The sequence below is a fragment of the Bos taurus genome, chromosome 23 (assembly GCF_002263795.3).
Source record: "Bos taurus isolate L1 Dominette 01449 registration number 42190680 breed Hereford chromosome 23, ARS-UCD2.0, whole genome shotgun sequence".
NCBI classification, from domain to species: Eukaryota; Metazoa; Chordata; class Mammalia; order Artiodactyla; family Bovidae; genus Bos; species Bos taurus.
In genome coordinates this window covers 3,590,533-3,609,997 of record NC_037350.1, presented here as the reverse complement: position 1 = coordinate 3,609,997, position 19,465 = coordinate 3,590,533, and the positions used below count along the sequence as shown (strand labels likewise).

Sequence of the window (19,465 nt, the reverse complement as noted above, 5' to 3'; positions counted from 1 at the left end):
CAAGGCAGAGATTAAGATGTCACAGAAACTGATGACAGCAGGTGAAAGGTTGCATTTAATAACCAACACGGAAATCTCCAAGTACTTACATAAACCCCACCCATGTTTCTTCCACGTACACAACTCAAGATCATCTCTTTGTCATTGACATATATTTCTACAACCATGCAGTTAGACTGAGAGTCTTGAAACAGCCTCGCGTTCTAAATAAATAACATTACCTTCTCCTCTACCTTTATGTCTCCTAAGGTTTGCAACTGTTGCAGTTGCTTCAGAGATTCACTAAAGAATAAATTATAACTTTCTTGGAGAGTTTTCACTTGTTTTTCCAATTCATTTCTTTCTTCATCTGTCATTCTAAAATAACCAGAAAGTAGGAAATGAAGAATATAAGTCCACAAGTGATAATTATGACATACTAGGTGCAATGATTTTATAAAGAAAAATACTTTTCTAAATTAGTATTGGCTCATAAAATATAATGTAAAAAATCAATAATATATCAATACTATAATACAGTAAAAAATAACATAATCTCATACACAGATGGCTCAGGTCTAGAGTGGCTATGTATGTAAATTAAGGATGGCCTTTATAAAGAACCAAAGGAAAGAGTATAGACTAATAATATATCAGCATCTCTCTAGCATATGCAAACTTCTAAAACAACAATTGCTGTTATCTAACAGAGGGAAAACGGAAGGTATTCCCATTTGAATGCAGACTTCCAAAGAATAGCAAGGAGAGATAAGAAAGCCTTCCTCATCGATCAATGCAAAGAAATAGAGGAAAACAACAGAATAGGAAAGACTAGAGATCTCTTCAAGAAAATTAGAGATACCAAGGGAACATTTCATGCAAAGATGGGCTCGATAAAGGACAGAAATGGTATGGACCTAACAGAAGCAGAAGGTATTAAGAAGAGGTGGCAAGAATACACAGAAGAACTGTACAAAAAAGATCTTCACGACCCAGATAATCATGATGGTGTGATCACTCACCTAGAGCCAGACATCCTGGAATGTGAAGTCAAGTAGGCATTAGAAAGCATCACTATGAACAAAGCTAGTGGAGGTGATGGAATTCCAGGTGAGCTATTTCAAATCCTGAAAGATGATGCTGTGAAAGTGCTGCACTCAATATGCCAACAAATTTGGAAAACTCAGCAGTGGCCACAGGACTGGTAAATGTCAGTTTTCATTCCAATCCCAAAGAAAGGCAATGCCAAAGAATGCTCAAACTACCACACAATTGCACTCATCTCACACGCTAGTAAAGTAATGCTTAAAATTCTCCAAGCCAGGCTTCAGCAATACGTGAACTGTGAACTTCCAAATGTTTAACCTGGTTTTAGAAAAGGCAGAGGGACCAGAGATCAAATTGCCAACATCTGCTGGATCATGGAAAAAGCAAGAGAGTTCCAGAAAAACATCTACTTTTGCTTTATTGACTATGCCAAAGCCTTTGACTGTGTGCATCACAAGAAACTGCGGAAAATTCTGAAAGAGATGCGAATACCAGACCACCTGACCTGCCTCTTAAGAAACCTATATGCAGGTCAGGAAGCAACAGTTAGAACTGGACATGGAACAACAGACTGGTTCCAAATAGGAAAAGGAGTACGTCAAGGCTGTATTTTGTCACCCTGCTTATTTAACTTATATGCAGAGTACATCATGAGAAACGCTGGACTGGAAGAAAACACAAGCTGGAATCAAGATTGCCGGGAGAAATATCAATAACCTCAGATATGCAGATGACACCACCCTTATGGCAGAAAGTGAAGAGGAACTAACAAGCCTCTTGATGAAAGTGAAAGAGGAAAGTCAAAAAGTTGGCATAAAGCTCAACATTCAGAAAACGAAGATCATGGCATCTGGTCCCATCACTTCATGGGAAATAGATGGGCAAACAGTGGAAACAGTGTCAGACTTTTTTGGGGGCTCCAAAATCACTGCAGATGGTGACTGCAGCCATGAAATTAAAAAACGCTTACTCCTTGGAAGGAAAGTTATGACCAACCTAGATAGCATATTCAAAAGCAAAGACATTACTTTGCCAACAAAGGTCCATCTAGTCAAGGCTATGGTTTTGTCAGTGGTCGTGTGTGGATGTGAGAGTTGGACTACTAAGAAAGCTGAGTGCCGAAGAATTGATGCTTTTGAACTGTGGTGTTGGAGAAGACTCTTGAGAGTCCCTTGGACTGCAATGAGATCCAACCAGTCCATCCTATAAGGAGACCAGTCCTGGGTGTTCATTGGAAGGACTGATGCTGAGGCTGAAACTCCAATACTTTAGCCACTTCATGCAAAGAGTTGACTGATTGGAAAAGACCCCGATGCTGGGAGGGATTGGGGGCAAGAGGAGAAGGGTATGACAGAGGATGAGATTGGCTGGATGGCATCACTGACTCGATGCACATGAGTTTGGGTGAACTCTGGGAGTTGGTGATGGACAGGGAGGCCTGGCGTGCTGTGATTCATGGGGTCACAAAGAGTTGGACACAACTGAGCGACTGAACTAAACTGAACAGAGGGAAAGATCCCATTGTTAGTTCCAACATGGAAAAGGGACAAGTAATGTGCCATGACTCAAGATTAAACTTGTTCAAGCAGAAAGATGAATAAAAATGAAATTCATAAGGAAATTAACCCAATTCGCTAAGGTACAAAATCATTCTAGATTAATTCTGATGATAGCCAAAGAAGGGTTTAAGAAAAGGGTAGATTCCATCCCTTCCTAAGGCTAAAATAAATGAAGGGCCTCAAAGCAAGAACCAAACCATTAGAAATCTTGTTGCCAAAGGTCTCAGCTAAGGAAATAAAGAACACATTTATACATATTTTTCAAAAGGCAGGTCTTGGAGAGTAAGTACTACTTAGAATCAGGACTTGGCTTGGAATCTTTACAACTAACTAGCAACTCATCCTTAACTCTGAGCCTGTTTTTCTTATCAGCAATATATGGAGATAATAAGTATACTTCAGAATTTTGATAAAGACTGAGAGTCAAGAAAAGTGACAGTTAAATCACTTTATAATCATAGGTTATTAACTAAACTTGTGACTGAGTTCCATTTTTAAACCCTCCACTAAAATTTAACATCCTCTACTTTGCTGAGCATTTTGAAGACCACTTCGCTACTCTGAATAAAAGACTTAATTAAAACCAACATACTTGTCTCCATGTTTAGCCAAAAACAGCTGCATGCCTTGTAGTGTTTCAGATAACTGTTCCTTCTTGATTGAAATTTCCTCACTGGAAATCTGCAAGGTAAAGAAAGTACACTCAGGCTCTTCCTTCACAAAGGCTAGATAACAGTCTTTTTAAAAAACTGATCCAAGTTTCCATCAACACCCACACGATGGGTCTATTTTCAGGTGACCTGAGTCAATACCATGAGTTATTCCCAGTCTGCAGGTCTGGATAAGATGAATACTTCATTGAGAATGTACAATGAGTGGAGCCCCTCCCTCTAATCCTAAGGCCATTACTTCCACCAGGAAATAATAATACAGCATGGTAAGATTCTTGCATCCATCCCAGCCCAACCACGAATGAAGGAGGCACAGATGCTCGGCACTGGAACATCACCGTCCTCACAGAGATGGATACAGCGCTCATTTGGAAAAAAACACGGTGGAAGTATTTCTCTCTAGATCTGCAGAACGAGGTTAAATAATTTCTATTATTAAGACATTTGATTGCAAAAGTCACCAGTGACAGTCAAAGAAATAAAACTGAACTGTTTGGGAAAAGCAAGCCCTTGTATTACTTTCTCCTAATTCAGAAGTGTATCATTTCTGAAGCCCTAAATCCCATGGACAAGTGGAGGCTGGTAGGCTATGGCCCACGGGGTGGCAGAAGAGTCGGATACCACTTAGTGACTAAACAACAACGTCAGAAAGTAATTACCATTCTTTTAAGTGATGGGGCAATGAAAAGGTATATATTCCCCAGACATATGCTATTGAGAATCATTTTAAAGTCTATTTTTTGTGGTTAGAAGAAAGCATGAGGCCATACTAATTTTTTGAGAGACACTTATTATTGACATCAAATTACCTGAAATTTCCTTTAATAGAGTGACCAAGAGTAATTCAAGATTTGCAACTGAGGCCACAATCTGCACTGGCAAAGTATCTCTTCTTACGTCTGCCAGGTGTAAACCTGAAACTGATCTATAAAATTTGGGAGCACTCCTAACCACAGAATGAAGAAATACCAAGGGTTCATAAACCACATTCCTCAGAAGAAACTTGTTCTCCACAAAGAAATCCTTGCTAAGGTCTGTGTCCCTATTTTAATTATTTTCCTGTTTAACAGGGGGGAAATTAAGATGTTTTAAAACTAAATATTCACATTCACTTTGATGGCTTTAGGTTTTAAACACTCAATGTAATTGTGTTTTCCAACTTATTTCCTCTACACTCTATAAAATGCAGTTTGCTAGACTATGAGCTAAGCTGGCTTGATTTCAACTGAATGAGAATTCAAGCAAATACTCAGGTTTATAAACCTCTCCTGGGGGAAGCTCAGAGATGGCACACCTGCCTTGCACCACAGGTGAAATTTGACAAGATACTGAAGTTCTCCACTATTAGATTATGCCAACAATGTCTGTTTCAAGTGATGACAAGTGTGTGTCGATGCAGAGCTTGAAGGTAAAAAGCTACTGAGCACCTCTGTGATTTCCACAGGTCAGGAGGGCACTATAGGAAACGTACCCCAGAAAAATGCTGCTTAACTTAGCAGAGGTTTATTTTTTTTAAATAAACCAGCAATTCCAATGCTATCACCAGCAACAGTAACCCTGCTTAATTTAATCCAGTCCCCTAGGAGCATCAGGTGGGGCATTCCAATGGACACCTCAGAGCAGTAACATCTCACGAGAGGTAGCCAGTCAACCGATGCCAAGTAGACAAGTTTAGCCCACAGAACTGAAGGCTTCATTAGGAGAGGGAAAGAACCTAGAATTCCTGGTGGAGGGCAGTTGTTTTCTTTAGGAAATAGAAAAGATCCAGAAAAGCACAACTAATTTCAATCCTCACAGGTTGTCATCTTGGTTTGTGTTTTGTTCTTCTGGAAACTTGTTGTTCACATTGTAAGAAGGAACCTGCATCTCTTTATGACACAAGAGTGCGTGGATATACTCAGGGCACAAAAGAGAGTGACCCTGCTCTCCAGCAGTGCTTATCACAAAGACCAAGAAGCAGAGCTCACTGTGAGGAGGACCAGGCCACATATTGGCTGACTAACAGTGAGATTAGTACTGATAAAGTTCAGAATTTGGAGCAGAGAGCACGTCTTCTGCCGCATACTATGCTTCCTTGGGCAAGTTACTGAACCTCTCTGATCTTCATTTATAGTTGCCCAAAGAAACGGGGAAAACTAAAGAATTAAAAGTATTTTTTAGATGGACTATATCAACTCAGTAAATTCTTATCACTGTAATTATTAGTAAACCAGCATCTCGGTGAATACCTTTTGCTTAGAAAAGGAAGACTTTCCAGCCTTCTCTCCATCTCTCAATGTCTTGCTGATATTTGATACCCATTTTTGTAATTCTTTGACTTTTTCAACATGCTCTTTCTTTTCTTCTTCCAGTGACTTCTGATGGGTGTGAGTGATTTAAAAAAAAAAAAAGACATATTCCAGTAAATGACCAAACTATTAATCACTTCACAGAAAACAAGGATGTAAAAATATTTTTTTCATCACACACAGGTTACTGAGATATTTTATTCATTCACTTAACCACATTCAACACATCACGTGGCAGATGTACTTCCAAAAATTTAGGGTAGCAAAGCAAACTGTGACAAACACTTTTGAATGATCAATCTAACCTCCCAGCTGGTCTATTAACATGACATATTCAAAAACTCAACTTTATTCATGAAGCACTCTTTGAATCGCTGCCTTTGCATTAGCATTACAATCAGAATTCTCTAGACAGAAAAATCTAAGACAATGGCATGCTGAAAAAATGAAGTCTACAAAAGACAAAAAAAAACACACAGAACTAAGAAAAACCTTCCCCCTCCTGCAGCAGGTAAACCACTCACAACGCTGCTTTTAATTACAAAGTTGTAACTAGAAATGGGAGATGGTGGTAAACATATTATATGTAGATTACAACATACAGAAAAACTAAAAACATGCATTTTTCAAGGTGATCTGAACCACCACAGCTTCACGGATATGGGAACAAATACACATTTCCCCTTGGATTTCATGGTGCTTTTGAAGTGTTCTTTCGGTGAGTGTAATGAATCCTTGAACAAATGGGAACCCTAATGGCAGGCTGGATCCCATCAGGGATGCAGAATTCTCAAGTAAGGATGCTGTAAACTCAGTGATGTTTCTCAAGCTTGTCTCATATTCCAGGTAAAATACTTTTATTTTACTGTGGGTAGGAGTTCAAAAAACAAATCAAAGCTAAATGGAACCATTATGAAGAGCAGTAAATATTTTGTTATTTTCAATTTTAAACATATTCTCTCTCGGGCAGATTGGAGTCTAAAATCCAAGTAACCTGACATTTAGTCTAGAGGAGCGATGCAAATTTCTTCCAGATCAGGAGACAGCAACTGTGTTTTGTAAAGGACCAGAGGACAAGTATTTCAGGCTCTGGGAGCCATACGGTCACTGTCAGAACTACTCAACTCTGTCCTTGTGCCCAAAAGTAAGCCAAAGACAGTATGTACATAAGAGTGTGTCTGCGTTCCAATAAAACTTTATTTAAAAAAAAATTATAAATGAAAAGTATTCTCTCTTCTGAGCAGTCAGTGTTTCCAGCCCTCAAGAAACTGATGGTGCTTCCAGCGTGTGACAGTGACCAGAGTGTGGATCTTATCATTAAGCTGTGGGCACAGCAATGAGAACTAACACAGCATTTCCCGTATGACTGCTTATGTGAACATGCCCTGTTACGAAGAATAATAGAGGCTGGAAATTCCTGTCATCAAGGGTTCAGACACTTCTAGGAGTTTAAGTCCTGTGTGGAAATCAAAATCGGCTTTTTCTAAGGCTTCTTTGTATGTCAGCTTTCTTTTCGTCTGGGGACACAGGATGTTTCTGACATAGGACTTTTGATCTTTGAGCTTCGTAGCAATGAAGACATCTATAATCCCTACTTGCAGAGCTTCTTCAATGGACAAGCGGGACTGAGCCTGGGGCTCCATCAGGCCCCCTGTCAGGTACTGAAATTCTAGACATCGGATTCCCATGTCCTTACTGATGATATTTGCACCCACAGTTTCCACCACGGACATCACTTTGTTGGTAACAGGGTGGCTGACCCCCGTGATCACTAGCTCGCACTGCCGCAGCTGCTGGGCAAAGCCCTCGTCCACCAGGCCTCTGTGCAAGGCCTCGGCCACCCGGTACCTCTTGCCGGTCAGCGGGTCGATGATGCCCCCGGTGCTGACTTGGGCTTCAAGGCATCGGAGGGCAGTGATCCGATCGATCAGATTCCGACGGGAGGCCTTTAGCACAGAGATCCTCTCCCCGCTGGACGTCAGCCAGTAACCCGCAATAGGACTGTGCACATCCTTCTTGGGGACCAACTGGCTCAGCAAGGAATCGGCAAGTTCTGTGAGCGTGAGGAGGCCTTCCTGATACTTTTTGATGGCGGCTTTGTCGATAGTTCCCTGCTCTACAGCCTCGCTGATACTGAACTGTAATCCGGTCTTAGCATCAGTCAGCATGTGACAAGGCTGCCCATAGGACTCATAAAACGTGGCTTCCTTCCACTGATACTGCTGCCCCGAGAGCTCCAGGTATGTACTTTTCTCAATCAGGGTTCTCTGGAAAGCCTCGTAGGCAGTCAGCTCTGCTCCCGTCCTAGTATCTACAACAGCAATCCTGTGAGTTTTTGCTACATTGAGATTGGAAATGTTCTTCTCCCCAAACGGAAACAGAAAGCACTGGCTGTCTACATCAAAGACACACATGCGCAGTAATTCCGAGTAATACAGGGCTTGCTTGTTATTGGGATTAGGGAAGACGCGGCTATTGCTGGAGGGCTCATGTAAAAACTGCAGGATGGCATTATTTAGCAGTCCTTGCTGCAGGGCAACTTCTGGGGGAACCCGAATGCCCCTTGTGGGGTCGATGACGCCCCCACTGGCGATCTGCACCTCCAATATATGTTTGCCCCTCTGTCTATCAACCATTCTATTTTCCATGGCCTGAAACACTGACAGCACCTTAGAGGAACATGGATAGCCCAGGGCTGCCTTCTCTGCCTCAAGGAGCCTGATTTTAAATTCAGGGTCAACCACACCTTTAAGGACTGCATCCTCAACAGAATAGGTCTGCCCTGAAACGGGGTCAATTATGAAACCTGTGGCCGCCTGAGCTTCTAAAAACGCTAAAGCCATCATCTTGTCAATGATGATTTTCTTGGCAGCTGAGGAAAAGGAAATCTTTTCTTTTGTGGATTCCAGGTAAAGCCCTGCGATGGAAGTGGCTTTTGTCAAAAACTTGCTCAGAGTTTTCTGAACTTCTTCAATGGTCTTAAGACCAAGTCGCAGCTGCTCAACTGTTTTCATGTCCAGAAGCTTAGCCTCAACCAACTGCCTGGCTGTCACGGTGTGCCGGAGCCCTTGGAACTGAAACTCATCATCCCTGACCGAGCATGCGTGATCACCATCAAAGTTCTGAAAGGTCTCTGGTTCTGAGTTTTTGTTTAGAAAATCTCTCTTGAGCCCACCCGCTGCCCTGCACCCTTCGAGCATCCATTCATCACTGCCAGGGGCTGGATTCTTCTCTTGCTTTAATGCTGTGACTTCCGCACGCATAGCACACTGCTTGCTCTTAGCTATCTGTAACAGGAATTTACAAGATGTTAAAAGTCATCTAAAGAACGTTCTCACGTTACCCACTCCTAATCCAAATATAATTCTTAGCATAACAAAGATTACATAAGAGAAAAAAACTGTTAAGCCCCAGAGGGTTCATGAATAAGGAATGCTATTTTGAGAGTCTGAAGTTTAAACTTTAGATGACTATTAAGTATTAAAATGGTATATCTGAAAAAGATGGGAGATGAAACCTGTCCACAGAATGTGTTAGAAATTAAAACTAACTGCTTGCTTTTTCTAGTTTTCTTTAGGGTCAAATTTTTCAGAATAGAATCCCTTTTGATACCAACAGGATAGCCATGCCATCTGTGTTTTTCATCTTAAGCATTTAAAAACTAAAGACTATGGTTTGTAATAAAGATTCAGGTAAATCACTAGAAAATGATAGCATGACTTTCTGTCAGAACTACAAACAGCCAATCACATTCAATATGGCTAAAAGAATACAGCCTAGCAGAGAAAGGAAACAAGAGCGAAAACTTGACAGAGGGTAACTGGTAAAAGTCCCAGAACCCAGGTAATACCTCGAAGGGCGCCAGAAGCGTCACCAGGTCTATTTCATACTTGTCATCTTGACACCTGATGGCGGGTCTGGAATTACACAGAGCTTGATCTCTTAGCTTCTCAATTTCTGACAGTCTTGCAATGGGGTTCGTCTCATCAAAAGTTATCTGTAACTCGGTGCTTGTTTGAGAAAAGTACTCCGAGTAGCACTGCTGGATTTTCTCTTTCTCAACTGGAGCCCCTGATGGCCTGCCCTGGACCTCCTTCTGTACATTCTCTGCACCCCAACGCTGCCATCTTTCCTCCGAGGGCTGTGGTTCCTGAGTCCACCTCTGCAGAGGGACCCCAGACACGGGGGGAGTGGAGGGGAGGTCCCTGGGGCCCGGACCCTCTTTCCCTGCCATCTCAGGGTCTGGCTTGATGGCTGTGTTCTTTTTCTGGATTTCACCCTGGAGCACCACTAACTGATGCTCGTGCTCCTTTATCTGCTGGTCCATCTTCTGCTTCAGGTTTTCCACCTCCCGCTTCTGGGCCACCAGCTCTTCCTCCAGCTTCCGACACTTCTGATAGTGATGGGCCTGCCCATCCTGCCCTTGGTGCATCTGCTGGCGATACTGCTGGAGCTGCTTCTCAAGTTCTTGGATGTTTGTCTCACAGAGCCTGGCATTCTCTTGAGCCCTGCTGTTTTCCCGCTGCAGAGACACGAAGTCCAGCTGGATGCCCGAAATATCACGTTCTGTAATATCTTTGGAGTCCATCAATTTTTCCATCTTCTTCCGAAACTCCTCTGCAGAGCGCTTAAATTTCTCAGACTCTTCCTGAAACAGAACCATCTTCCTGTGGGTCACCTGCTCCTCTAGGGTCTTTAAGTGCAGTTCGTCTTGCACCTTCTTCAGCCTGTTGTTCAGGTCCTGCACCTGCGCCCGCTGCCTCTGCACCGTCTGCTCCCCAAGGCGCTTCTCCTCTTTCGATGCGCTCAGCTCCGCGCTCAGACTCCGCACCTCCTTCTCTGTGTTCTGGATGATGCGGTCTTGCTGGTCACACTTCTGCTTGAATTCACTCACTAAATGCTGACTCTGGGCCAGGTCTTCTTCCAGGCATTTGATTCTCCTTTGGAAATCCTGTTCCGTTTTGGTCTGTTTGTGCAAGTGCTCGGTGGTGGTGCGAAGCTGGTCTTTGAAACCATCCGCCTGGAGTTTCAGTGTTTCACATCTTTGCTGGATGGCTTGTTTCTCTAAGACCACGTCTGCCGATTCTGCCTGAATTCTCTGCATTGTTAACTTGGTTTGGTTATTCTGCCTGGTGAGCTCCTCCACCTTGTGCCTAAGCTTGTCTGCACGCTCATTACTTCTCTCCAATTCCTCTTTCAGCTTTTGGATTTTCTCGTTATTCTCCTTTTCGGCTTGAATATTCTGAAGCAACTGTGCGTGACTTTTCTCAAACTGCTCTTTCAGGTTATCTGACGTTCTCTGGCAGGACCATGCTCTTTCTCTAGAGGACACCTTGCTATCCTGTGGAGAAGTAACCTGTGAGTTTAGATGCTGCATGCTCCTCTCGGCGGCAGCCTGCGTCCTGCTGATCCGGTCCCCCTCCCTCTGGAGCTTGCCCCGCTCCTGCTGCAGCGACTCCAGTTCCAGCTCATAGCTGTGCTTCATCCTCGTGAGGTCGGCAGCCTCCTGCCTGACCTCCGCAGCCCTCCCCGTGGTCTGGCTCAGCTGCCTGCCCAGCTCCTGGAGCTGCCGCGAGTACCCCTCCTCGGCCTGGTCCTTCCTTTCCAGTTCCAGCTTCAGGCACCTCAGGGACTTGTTGGTCTCATCCAGTTTCTCTTTGAGCAAGCGGGCCTTCTCCTCCGAGGAGGTTTTTTCGAGCTGCAGGGCGCCGAGTTCACACTTCAGCTTCCTCACGTCCTGCTCGGCCCTCCTGTTGGCCGCCATCAGCTCATCCACCTGCTCCTTCAGGTCCTTCGCCTCGGCATTCGGACAAGCTGGGTGCGCGCTTTCTCTGCACGGATGCTGCATTTCTGTTACTGTTCTTCGGGCTTCTGAGTCGATTTTCTGCTTTCCCTCCAGCTGCTTCTCTGCCGCCTGCTTCCGGAACGTGAGGTCTTTCTCCATCCGTTCCATCAGCTCCAGGAGTTCGGCTTCGTGGGCCTTCTTCCTCCTCAGCTCCGCCATGAGCTCGCCCCTCTGCCGCTCGAGCTCCTGGAGGCTGCAGTCCTTCCTGGTCAGGCGCTCCTCCAGCGCCCTCTGGGCAGCGCTGTGCTCCGCCAGCTGCTCCCGGAAGCCGCGCAGGTCGCGCTCCACCGCCTGCAGCTCCCGACGGTACCGCTGGGCCTCGCTCTCCGCGCGCACTTTCTGCAGCGCGATGTCCGCCGCGTCCCTGCGCTGCCTCCTCAGCGCGTCCTCCGCCTCCTCCCGGACTCTGGGGAGCTCCTGCTCCGCCCGGGACTTCTGCCTCTCGAGCTCGGCCAGCACCTTCTCCAGCTCTGTGATCTTCCCCGCGAGCTGGCGGTTCTCCCGCACGGTCGCCTCCTGCCGCTGGAGCAGGTCTGAGTACACCCCTTGCTCTGAAGCCTCCTGACGCCTCTGCATCTACGAGAGACGTTCAGAAGGGTCAGACCCGCGCCGCCCCAGCCCGTCTGCAGGCGTCCAGAGCAGCGCTCGCCAAAGGACCGACAACGGGGAGGGAGACCCAAGGCAGCCAGAGCCCCGCCACCGCCACCAGAGAAGGAGCTTCAGGAAGTCAGCAGTGGGGGGAAACCACAAACCCTGTGTGGCGGCTTTGCTAAGCCAAGGAATCTTTTTCTTTTTTGCCTCTTACGGATAATTTTGCTTTTAAAATTTGCTAGCTCAGGATTTTAGAGCAAGAAGGAACCTTACAGCCTGACTCTCACCTCAGATGAGGACACTGAGGTCTAGAAAACTTCAGTAATTTTGAAAACCCATGCAAAACAGGCAGATGACAAAGTAGGAACAACAGTTCTCATAGCAGTCCTCTTTCACTCACACACAACCTAGTCCTACGAGCTAAGAACATACAACATATAGGAACTGAACGACATGAGAGAATTGTCTTCAGTTTCTAGCCCAAAAGAAATTAAAAATGATATCTAAAAGAAAGAAGATACAGAACTCTGGAACTAAGAGCCAATTGAGGAAACAATACTTAACAGGAGGAAGGAGGAAATTATATAAAAATTTATAATTTTCTAAAATCTAATTCCTCACTAATTTATATTTGCCCTACTATGATACTTACAATAATCAGAATTGCTAATGCAAAGGCAGCCATAGTCCTGGTGGCTTTAGAGAAGACGTGCTTCATATACTCACAGACTTTGTTGCTGTCATTAATGACATGGCCCATATGAATCCACCTTGACAAGTACCTTCAGATACTCCACAAACATAAAGATATGTGTTAAATATAAATGCTTATAAAAGTATACTTAGGAATTCAGCTCCAATTAAGAAAATTTGTTCACTCTATTGATTACAAATCGATCTCAGCTGGGAGGAACATACTTGACTAGAACAAAGTGATCACAGCTAGTTTATAATCACATTTAACTTCTCTTTACTAACATCATAAGCTTATTAGTGTTGTATTATCAGTTAAAAATCATCATAGTTAGAAGTAACTTAAACAGAAGGAAGGAAATTATTCTAAATAGCAGGTTTTATTTTCATTGAAATGCCTTAGTAAATCTTAAGAATCTGATTTGTATTACAGACACACATCTTATTTTGCATCCTCTCATAACATGATTGCCAATAATTTTGATGAGAATTTTGGTTGTTTCCTTTGCTAACCTAAATATGATTTATAGTATGAATTCATATGAAAACAAATCTCATCACAGTCTGTAATATTTAGTGCTCTGTTTGTTATCAGGGTCAACTCTTAATGACACTGAAGCATTTTATCTTCTTAGACATTAAAAGTATTCCATATATTAATATTTTGAGTAGACAACTTCTAAAAGGGTCTTTCTCATTTCTCATCAAATTTCCTTTCCAGCTTAGCTGTTGTGAAGAAGTTTTGAGTCCCTTTCTTTTTTTTTCTTGGTCATAGTCTGAAGTTTAAGAAAAATGAAAATTCTCTCAGGAAAAAAAAAAAAAGTTAAATTCTCAGTGTCTTGGAATCATTTAAGTGACTGCTAATCTCATGTTGCCTAGATAACTATAATCTTTTTAAGCAAAGATCAGAAAAATTACTAGAGATCATTTAGTTCTATTACTGATTTCCTCTCTTGTGTATCTCAAACTTATTCACATAAAATAACTTCAAGTTTTAACTAAATTTTTCCCAAGGAGACATGCTGTCTTAATCTCAGCAATTAATATATTCTGCTGTCAATACAGACTAGAAAAATCTCTTTATCCATTAAATATACATTACAGATACCCTACTAATATTTCTGTAGCTAATTTGGTATTATCTTTGAAATTAACATGGCTCCCTCTTTGATTCCATGTTTATTATGGAAAATTCTGCTCTCTGACCAAGATTTCGCATGTGGGTCTTAGAGACCCAGTTTCAGAAACACTTCTTTGTGGAATCTGAAAATTGAGCTATGTATCTTTTATAAGATACTCCATTATTAAGACCCTTAAGTGGTGAATTTTTAATAAAGAATTTAAAAATCTATTCTAAATTATAATAGTCTTTTCACAGACTTCCATAAACTATATTATTTTGACTTTCACTTCAATATAAATCTTTAACATTTCAAAGGATGACAAGCATAATTTAGATATATTTCAGGCTTTTTGAAATATCTTTTGGGTCTATCAACTTCTGGTACTCTACCCCATCAGATAAATTGAGCACAGTGGCTCATATGTGTACAATCAGACATACATAGTAATAAAGGAAAGCCTTAACTTATTTTATTTTACCTTTAACTACTAAATACACAATTTAAAAGATCTGCCTACCACTTAAAATGGAATATCTCTTAAAAACTAAAAATGTAAAAAAACTGTGGACCTTTCATAGTTGAGAAGTGTATGCCAATTATTTGGATGTGAAAATACTCTGGTTCTCCTTTCTAAGCCCAAAGGTAGTTAGTTATAAAGACTTGCAAATAGCGATGTTAGTGCTAGTAACTCTGAACAGACAGAAATAGTTTACAAAAGTAGTCACAATTTTTTTAAAAACTAAGAAAGCAACATCTATTAGACATTTGCTACCATTTTGGTCCTCTTATTATATGAATGGAGTTATACTAAGTACAATCACCTTCAGAATTTCAACAATGGTCTAATTTAAATGGCCAATATCCCACACTTTACTTATTATAGCATTCAATTGACTATTTTTGTCTGTTCTGAGGTCAGGAATAGAAAGTATATCAAGATGACAAAGCACAGCATAATACCTTCAAAATTAGATATAATAGCCTCTTATAAAAACATACATTCATGAATAACTCCCTATTCGGTTTCTGAATATATTATTAAATGCATATAGTCTTTTTAATATATACCATATCTTTTTGACAAAAATAAAAACAAAACACCTCAATTATTAAAAAGCATTACCATTTTGTATAAATACCTGCTACTTCTAACTTAATGGTGTTTCTGTTTTAAATCCTTGAAGATGTAAATTAATTTAAAAGATATAAAACAAATTTGTTTATGTAATATTTCTCCAGACATCCTAACAGTAGTAACTATACTTCAAAGAAAACTGGGAACAATTCTGCTAAACTGCCTACATTCCATAATGTAAACAGAGCCATTTATGACATTAACCCTCTCATATTAGACAGAGTCCCAGAGAGAAAATAAAAATGTTTTTCTTTTGTTCCCCAAAATGGTTGTTTCTTTTTTTGCAATGCTTTTCAATTTGACAGAATCTCAGTAACAATCCAAAAAATGCCAGGTCTCTACTGGTTTTCACTGTAATTTTATAACTAATCACTTATACATCAGATCTCAACCATGTGAGTTTATCATGAAGCCACCTCATGGCTCCTTGCCAGCGACCTGCCCATGGTTAATGGTTACCTCCTCCTCCTCCAGTCTCTTCAATGAGTCCCCAGCAAATTTAATATATTGTGTCATGAGGGTGACCAGAGCCGTGTATCGGGTCCTCAGGTCCATGAACTACAAGTAAAGAAAAACAAAATGATAGAAACATAATCTCCTTTTGCCCTACATCAGTTGAGCAAGCACCAAGTAATAATTAAAACATTAATTAGGCTTTGGGGCAGGGAAGCTCATGACTCCTAGTAACAATAACCACATAGGAGCAACAGGCATTTAGTATTCTCTGCAATTCACTCATCTTGAATGAGGATTTTCAAAGAGCTTCTTAAAACTCTTAACAAAATGTATTGTTATAGGTAAAGAGCAGCTACTTGGAATGATGGACTGCTCTGGACTTGGATTGTGATCAAAGTTGTACAACATTTCAAAGGTACTGAATGTCACTAAAGTCTACACGTAAAAATGATTAAGATGGTGAATTTTCTACTATGTATATTTCACCATAATACAAATATATAAATCTAAAACTGCTAGAGTGCTGCGTCTCTGTTTTGCATGCTCCCTGTCTCTAGACGGTTACCACCTCCTGAATGACGAGATCTGCTGAGCTCTGCATTCTCCGTCGTTTCACTGGAGACTTTTGCTGGGAATCCACCATGGCCCGGTAGGTCATCGTTTGTAATTCGTAGTCCTGCATGAAGATATCGGTAAGATTAATCATGGCAAAGCACTAACGCTTCATTCTATAGTGATCTTTGATGCAGAGAAAGGGAATCCAGTTTCAGTGAATGACTTTAAATAAAAAATATTGCAAAAACACATTTTCAGGAATCAATCCAATCCTGAGATGTTTCCAAGGTGGTAATAAAAATCAGAAACATTTAGGGTGGTCAGGAAAGTTCCTAAGTCCCTTTAGGAGCTCATGGACACATTTAGGAACAACGTGCCAGTTATTTTCAGTCTCCCCTTCTTCTAGATAAAAAATGGGACTGCAGATCCGAATGGCCAGAGCCAAGATGTGGCGGGTGACTCAGAGCACATGGGAACCATCCCTAAGGGAGATGTTCTTCCATGGAATATCACAGCAATATTTGCATGGATATTCAAGCAATATTTCCAGGGACACTCCATCAATACTTCCATGGAATACTGCAGCAATACTCACATGGAATCCTAACCAAGACTAATGGGTTAGGATTAGGTGGGTGTTCCAGCAATGCTTGAAGGGGTAAGGGAAGCAGAAAGAGGCAGATGACAGAGCTACATTTTCTCCTGGTGTACATGGGGGTGTGGGCAAGCTGTGCGTGTGTGTGACACGGAGAGAGAAGTAAAGAAGGGGTTTTCACATGACTCAGGTTTCCATGAAGAATTAACAGGTTAAGTGACAGTGAAGATGCTCTGTTTCACTTTTCAACACAGACTGAATAACCCGTGAAGGCTTTAAAGAGCACTGTGGAAACATCCCCCTGAACACCTGAACGTGAAATCTGATGCAAGGAACTAGTCTCACCTTCACCGCAGTGGAGTACTGTTCTGCGTACTTCTGACACTCGTCCATTTTGCTCTGTTTCATTTCTATTTCAGAAACCAGCATCTATAAATGCACACAGGTTAGCAGAAAAGCAACAAGGAATTCTATGCTGTCCAACAACTTGAGATCTCAGGCACTAATACCTACATCACTTAAGACTACAGCTCTCTACCCTACTTTACTTTTAAGTACAGCCTTTATTAATCAATTAATTTATCTGGCTGCACCGCTTGGCCTATGGGATCTTAGTTCCCACACCAGGGATTGAACCCATGTCCTCGGCAATGAAAGCAGAGATTCCTAACCACTGCACTGCCAGGGAATTCCCTCTACCCCACTGCACTTAATGTCATCTGCCTTATGGGTGAAGTTCAAACATTCAAGTTCAAGCCACTACGTGACACCCCCTCGTGGGGCTTCCAAAGCAGAAATTACTAAACTCCATGGAAATTATCCACAAGTAGGCCTGAAACCCTTTGCTCCTTAATCCTAATCTTGACCTAAAGAGAGCTAGAAATTACTGGCCCCTCAAGATGGAACAAAAATCTCAAAGCATTTAACTCTGTCAAATGTGGCTGTTTAATTTTCTACAACTAACCATTTTTTAAAATGTAGGGTCCTAATCTAACCTCAGTGATCATTAGACACTTGAACTGTCCCAACATGAAACTTTCTTATTCCTTATGGTTTCAAAATTGACCTCCAATAAATCAAAGAAGTAATGTATATAGGTCTGAGAGCACATTTTTAACATTTATGATTTATTCCTGTCTTCCTTGAAATAGTTGCTGACCTACTGCCTTAACAAGAGAAAGGAAGGTCAAGGTCATGAGTGACTAAACGCAGACACAACCATGAGGAGCTATGTTTGCACACCTTCTGTTGATTCAACTGTGTGGCCAGAGCTTTACTATTTTCAGGCTGATTTTCTTGAATCTTCCTCTGAGTAGTTTCAACTTGCTGGATCCAATCATCCAACAGGTGATACGTATCTCTGTAGTACTTCAGTGACTTGCCAATGCCTTCCAAGTCCCGTAACCTAAGAGGATCACAACAGAATAGCCAGTTTTCAAGAGCAACCAGTAGGGAGTTGGAACATGTAGAAGAGGAGGGAGGGACAAACTAACTGTCCTAAGTGCCACCACAGGGGAGTGTCCAGAGTTCAAGGCTGAAGCACCCTAGGCCAATTTCCAAGGGCCCCTGCACTGCTGTGGGTTGAATACAAATTACTTTTCTCCAGGACTTGTGCAGTTTATTAGTACTGACTGCTCTAGGGGCAAATCCAAGAGACTAAAGCTGGAAAGCAGGAAAACTGGAAACAATCAGCAAGTCTTGAAGACCCAAAGCTTGTAGCAATGACAGTTTCACTTCTGAACTCATGACCTGGTTGTAATGAATGGTTCAACATGAACTCAGAGAATACGTTTCAGGAGCTGTAACTGAACACCCAGTCTCTATGACTGTAAAACCACTACATTAAACCTACAGATCATGTATTTTAGAGATTAGCTACTGTGTATTTAAAAATAACGTATTTGTCACACACGACACTATATTATAAAAGCATTTTAGCTACATTAATAAAAACATAAAAAATAAATGAGAAAGAACACTATTCTGTTTCGTCCCCAAAACTATCCCATTTCCTTTCACTTCTTTATTTCAGTCACTGGGCAAACGATCTTGACTTTCTTTTATCTTTGGCTAGAATGAACATCAGGCAATTTCAGTTTCTTTTCCCTTCTTGCCTACTATAGATACTGCACCCCACCCTAGGAAATGCATGATTCACGCTCCTATGACTAAGGCATGGTTATTGGGATATTACCAGTTTGCAATAACTAGAGAACTGCATTGTTTTTTCCTTCATAAAATGCAAGTAGATTAACACTACAAACGCTAGACTAAGTCCTCATCTGGAAGTTAAGCATCTCGCTCAAGGCCATCCTATAAAAAAGAAATGTAATTAGACGCAGCTCTTGCAATTAACACAAGTAACTGTTCTATGGAATGAATTACATATGGGGGTAGAAAGCCGAAGATATTTAGACTTTACCCAGAATAGAGAGATTAAATCTGAGCTAAAACTGAATGAAAAGGCTACTAACCTGTTGTCAATCTGAACATGAACATTCTGCCATCTCTCAACCAACTGATCTGCTTTTTCTTTGTGCCAGTCAAAGTCAAGGTCACGCTCTTTGTAGGTTTTAAACATCTCATCACTGATGGTCTTTGCTCTCTGCAGCTCATCCTCCAGCTCATGGAAGACCTCTCTCTTTTCATCCACTTCAGATCTCCATTGCTAAAATGGAACAATTTACAAAGTTATAAAAATGTGTAAGGTGCTCACCAGGTAAACACTTCACTTGCCTAATTTTACAACTCATTTACAAATGACTGACATAAAATCAGACAATGGAAAGAATATATTTCATATACAAAATATTACATTAGGTTGAACCTTATAAAATTGTCATATTTGGCTGTACTTTGACCTAAAAAAAAAATAACAATATTATATGTAAAGTTCAGCCTAATAGATTTTGCACATCAATAAAATA

At 41.5% G+C, this 19,465-nt stretch overlaps 1 protein-coding gene across 29 annotated transcripts in view; it reads right to left on the bottom strand.

Annotated features, from left to right (window-relative positions):
* DST (dystonin) overlaps window positions 1-19,465 on the bottom strand; it is a 514,523-nt gene that overhangs the window by 157,794 nt on the left and 337,264 nt on the right. For all 29 annotated transcript variants that reach the window (XM_024983983.2, XM_024983991.2, XM_024983988.2 and 26 more), the window contains 8 exons: window positions 19,013-19,206; window positions 17,781-17,943; window positions 16,884-16,967; window positions 15,957-16,064; window positions 15,392-15,490; window positions 5,485-5,613; window positions 3,178-3,266; window positions 222-357 (listed from right to left, as the gene is read on the bottom strand). In XM_024983983.2, coding sequence (XP_024839751.1) covers window positions 222-357; window positions 3,178-3,266; window positions 5,485-5,613; window positions 15,392-15,490; window positions 15,957-16,064; window positions 16,884-16,967; window positions 17,781-17,943; window positions 19,013-19,206 — 1,002 coding nt within the window. The remainder of the gene's footprint in view (window positions 1-221; window positions 358-3,177; window positions 3,267-5,484; window positions 5,614-15,391; window positions 15,491-15,956; window positions 16,065-16,883; window positions 16,968-17,780; window positions 17,944-19,012; window positions 19,207-19,465) is intronic.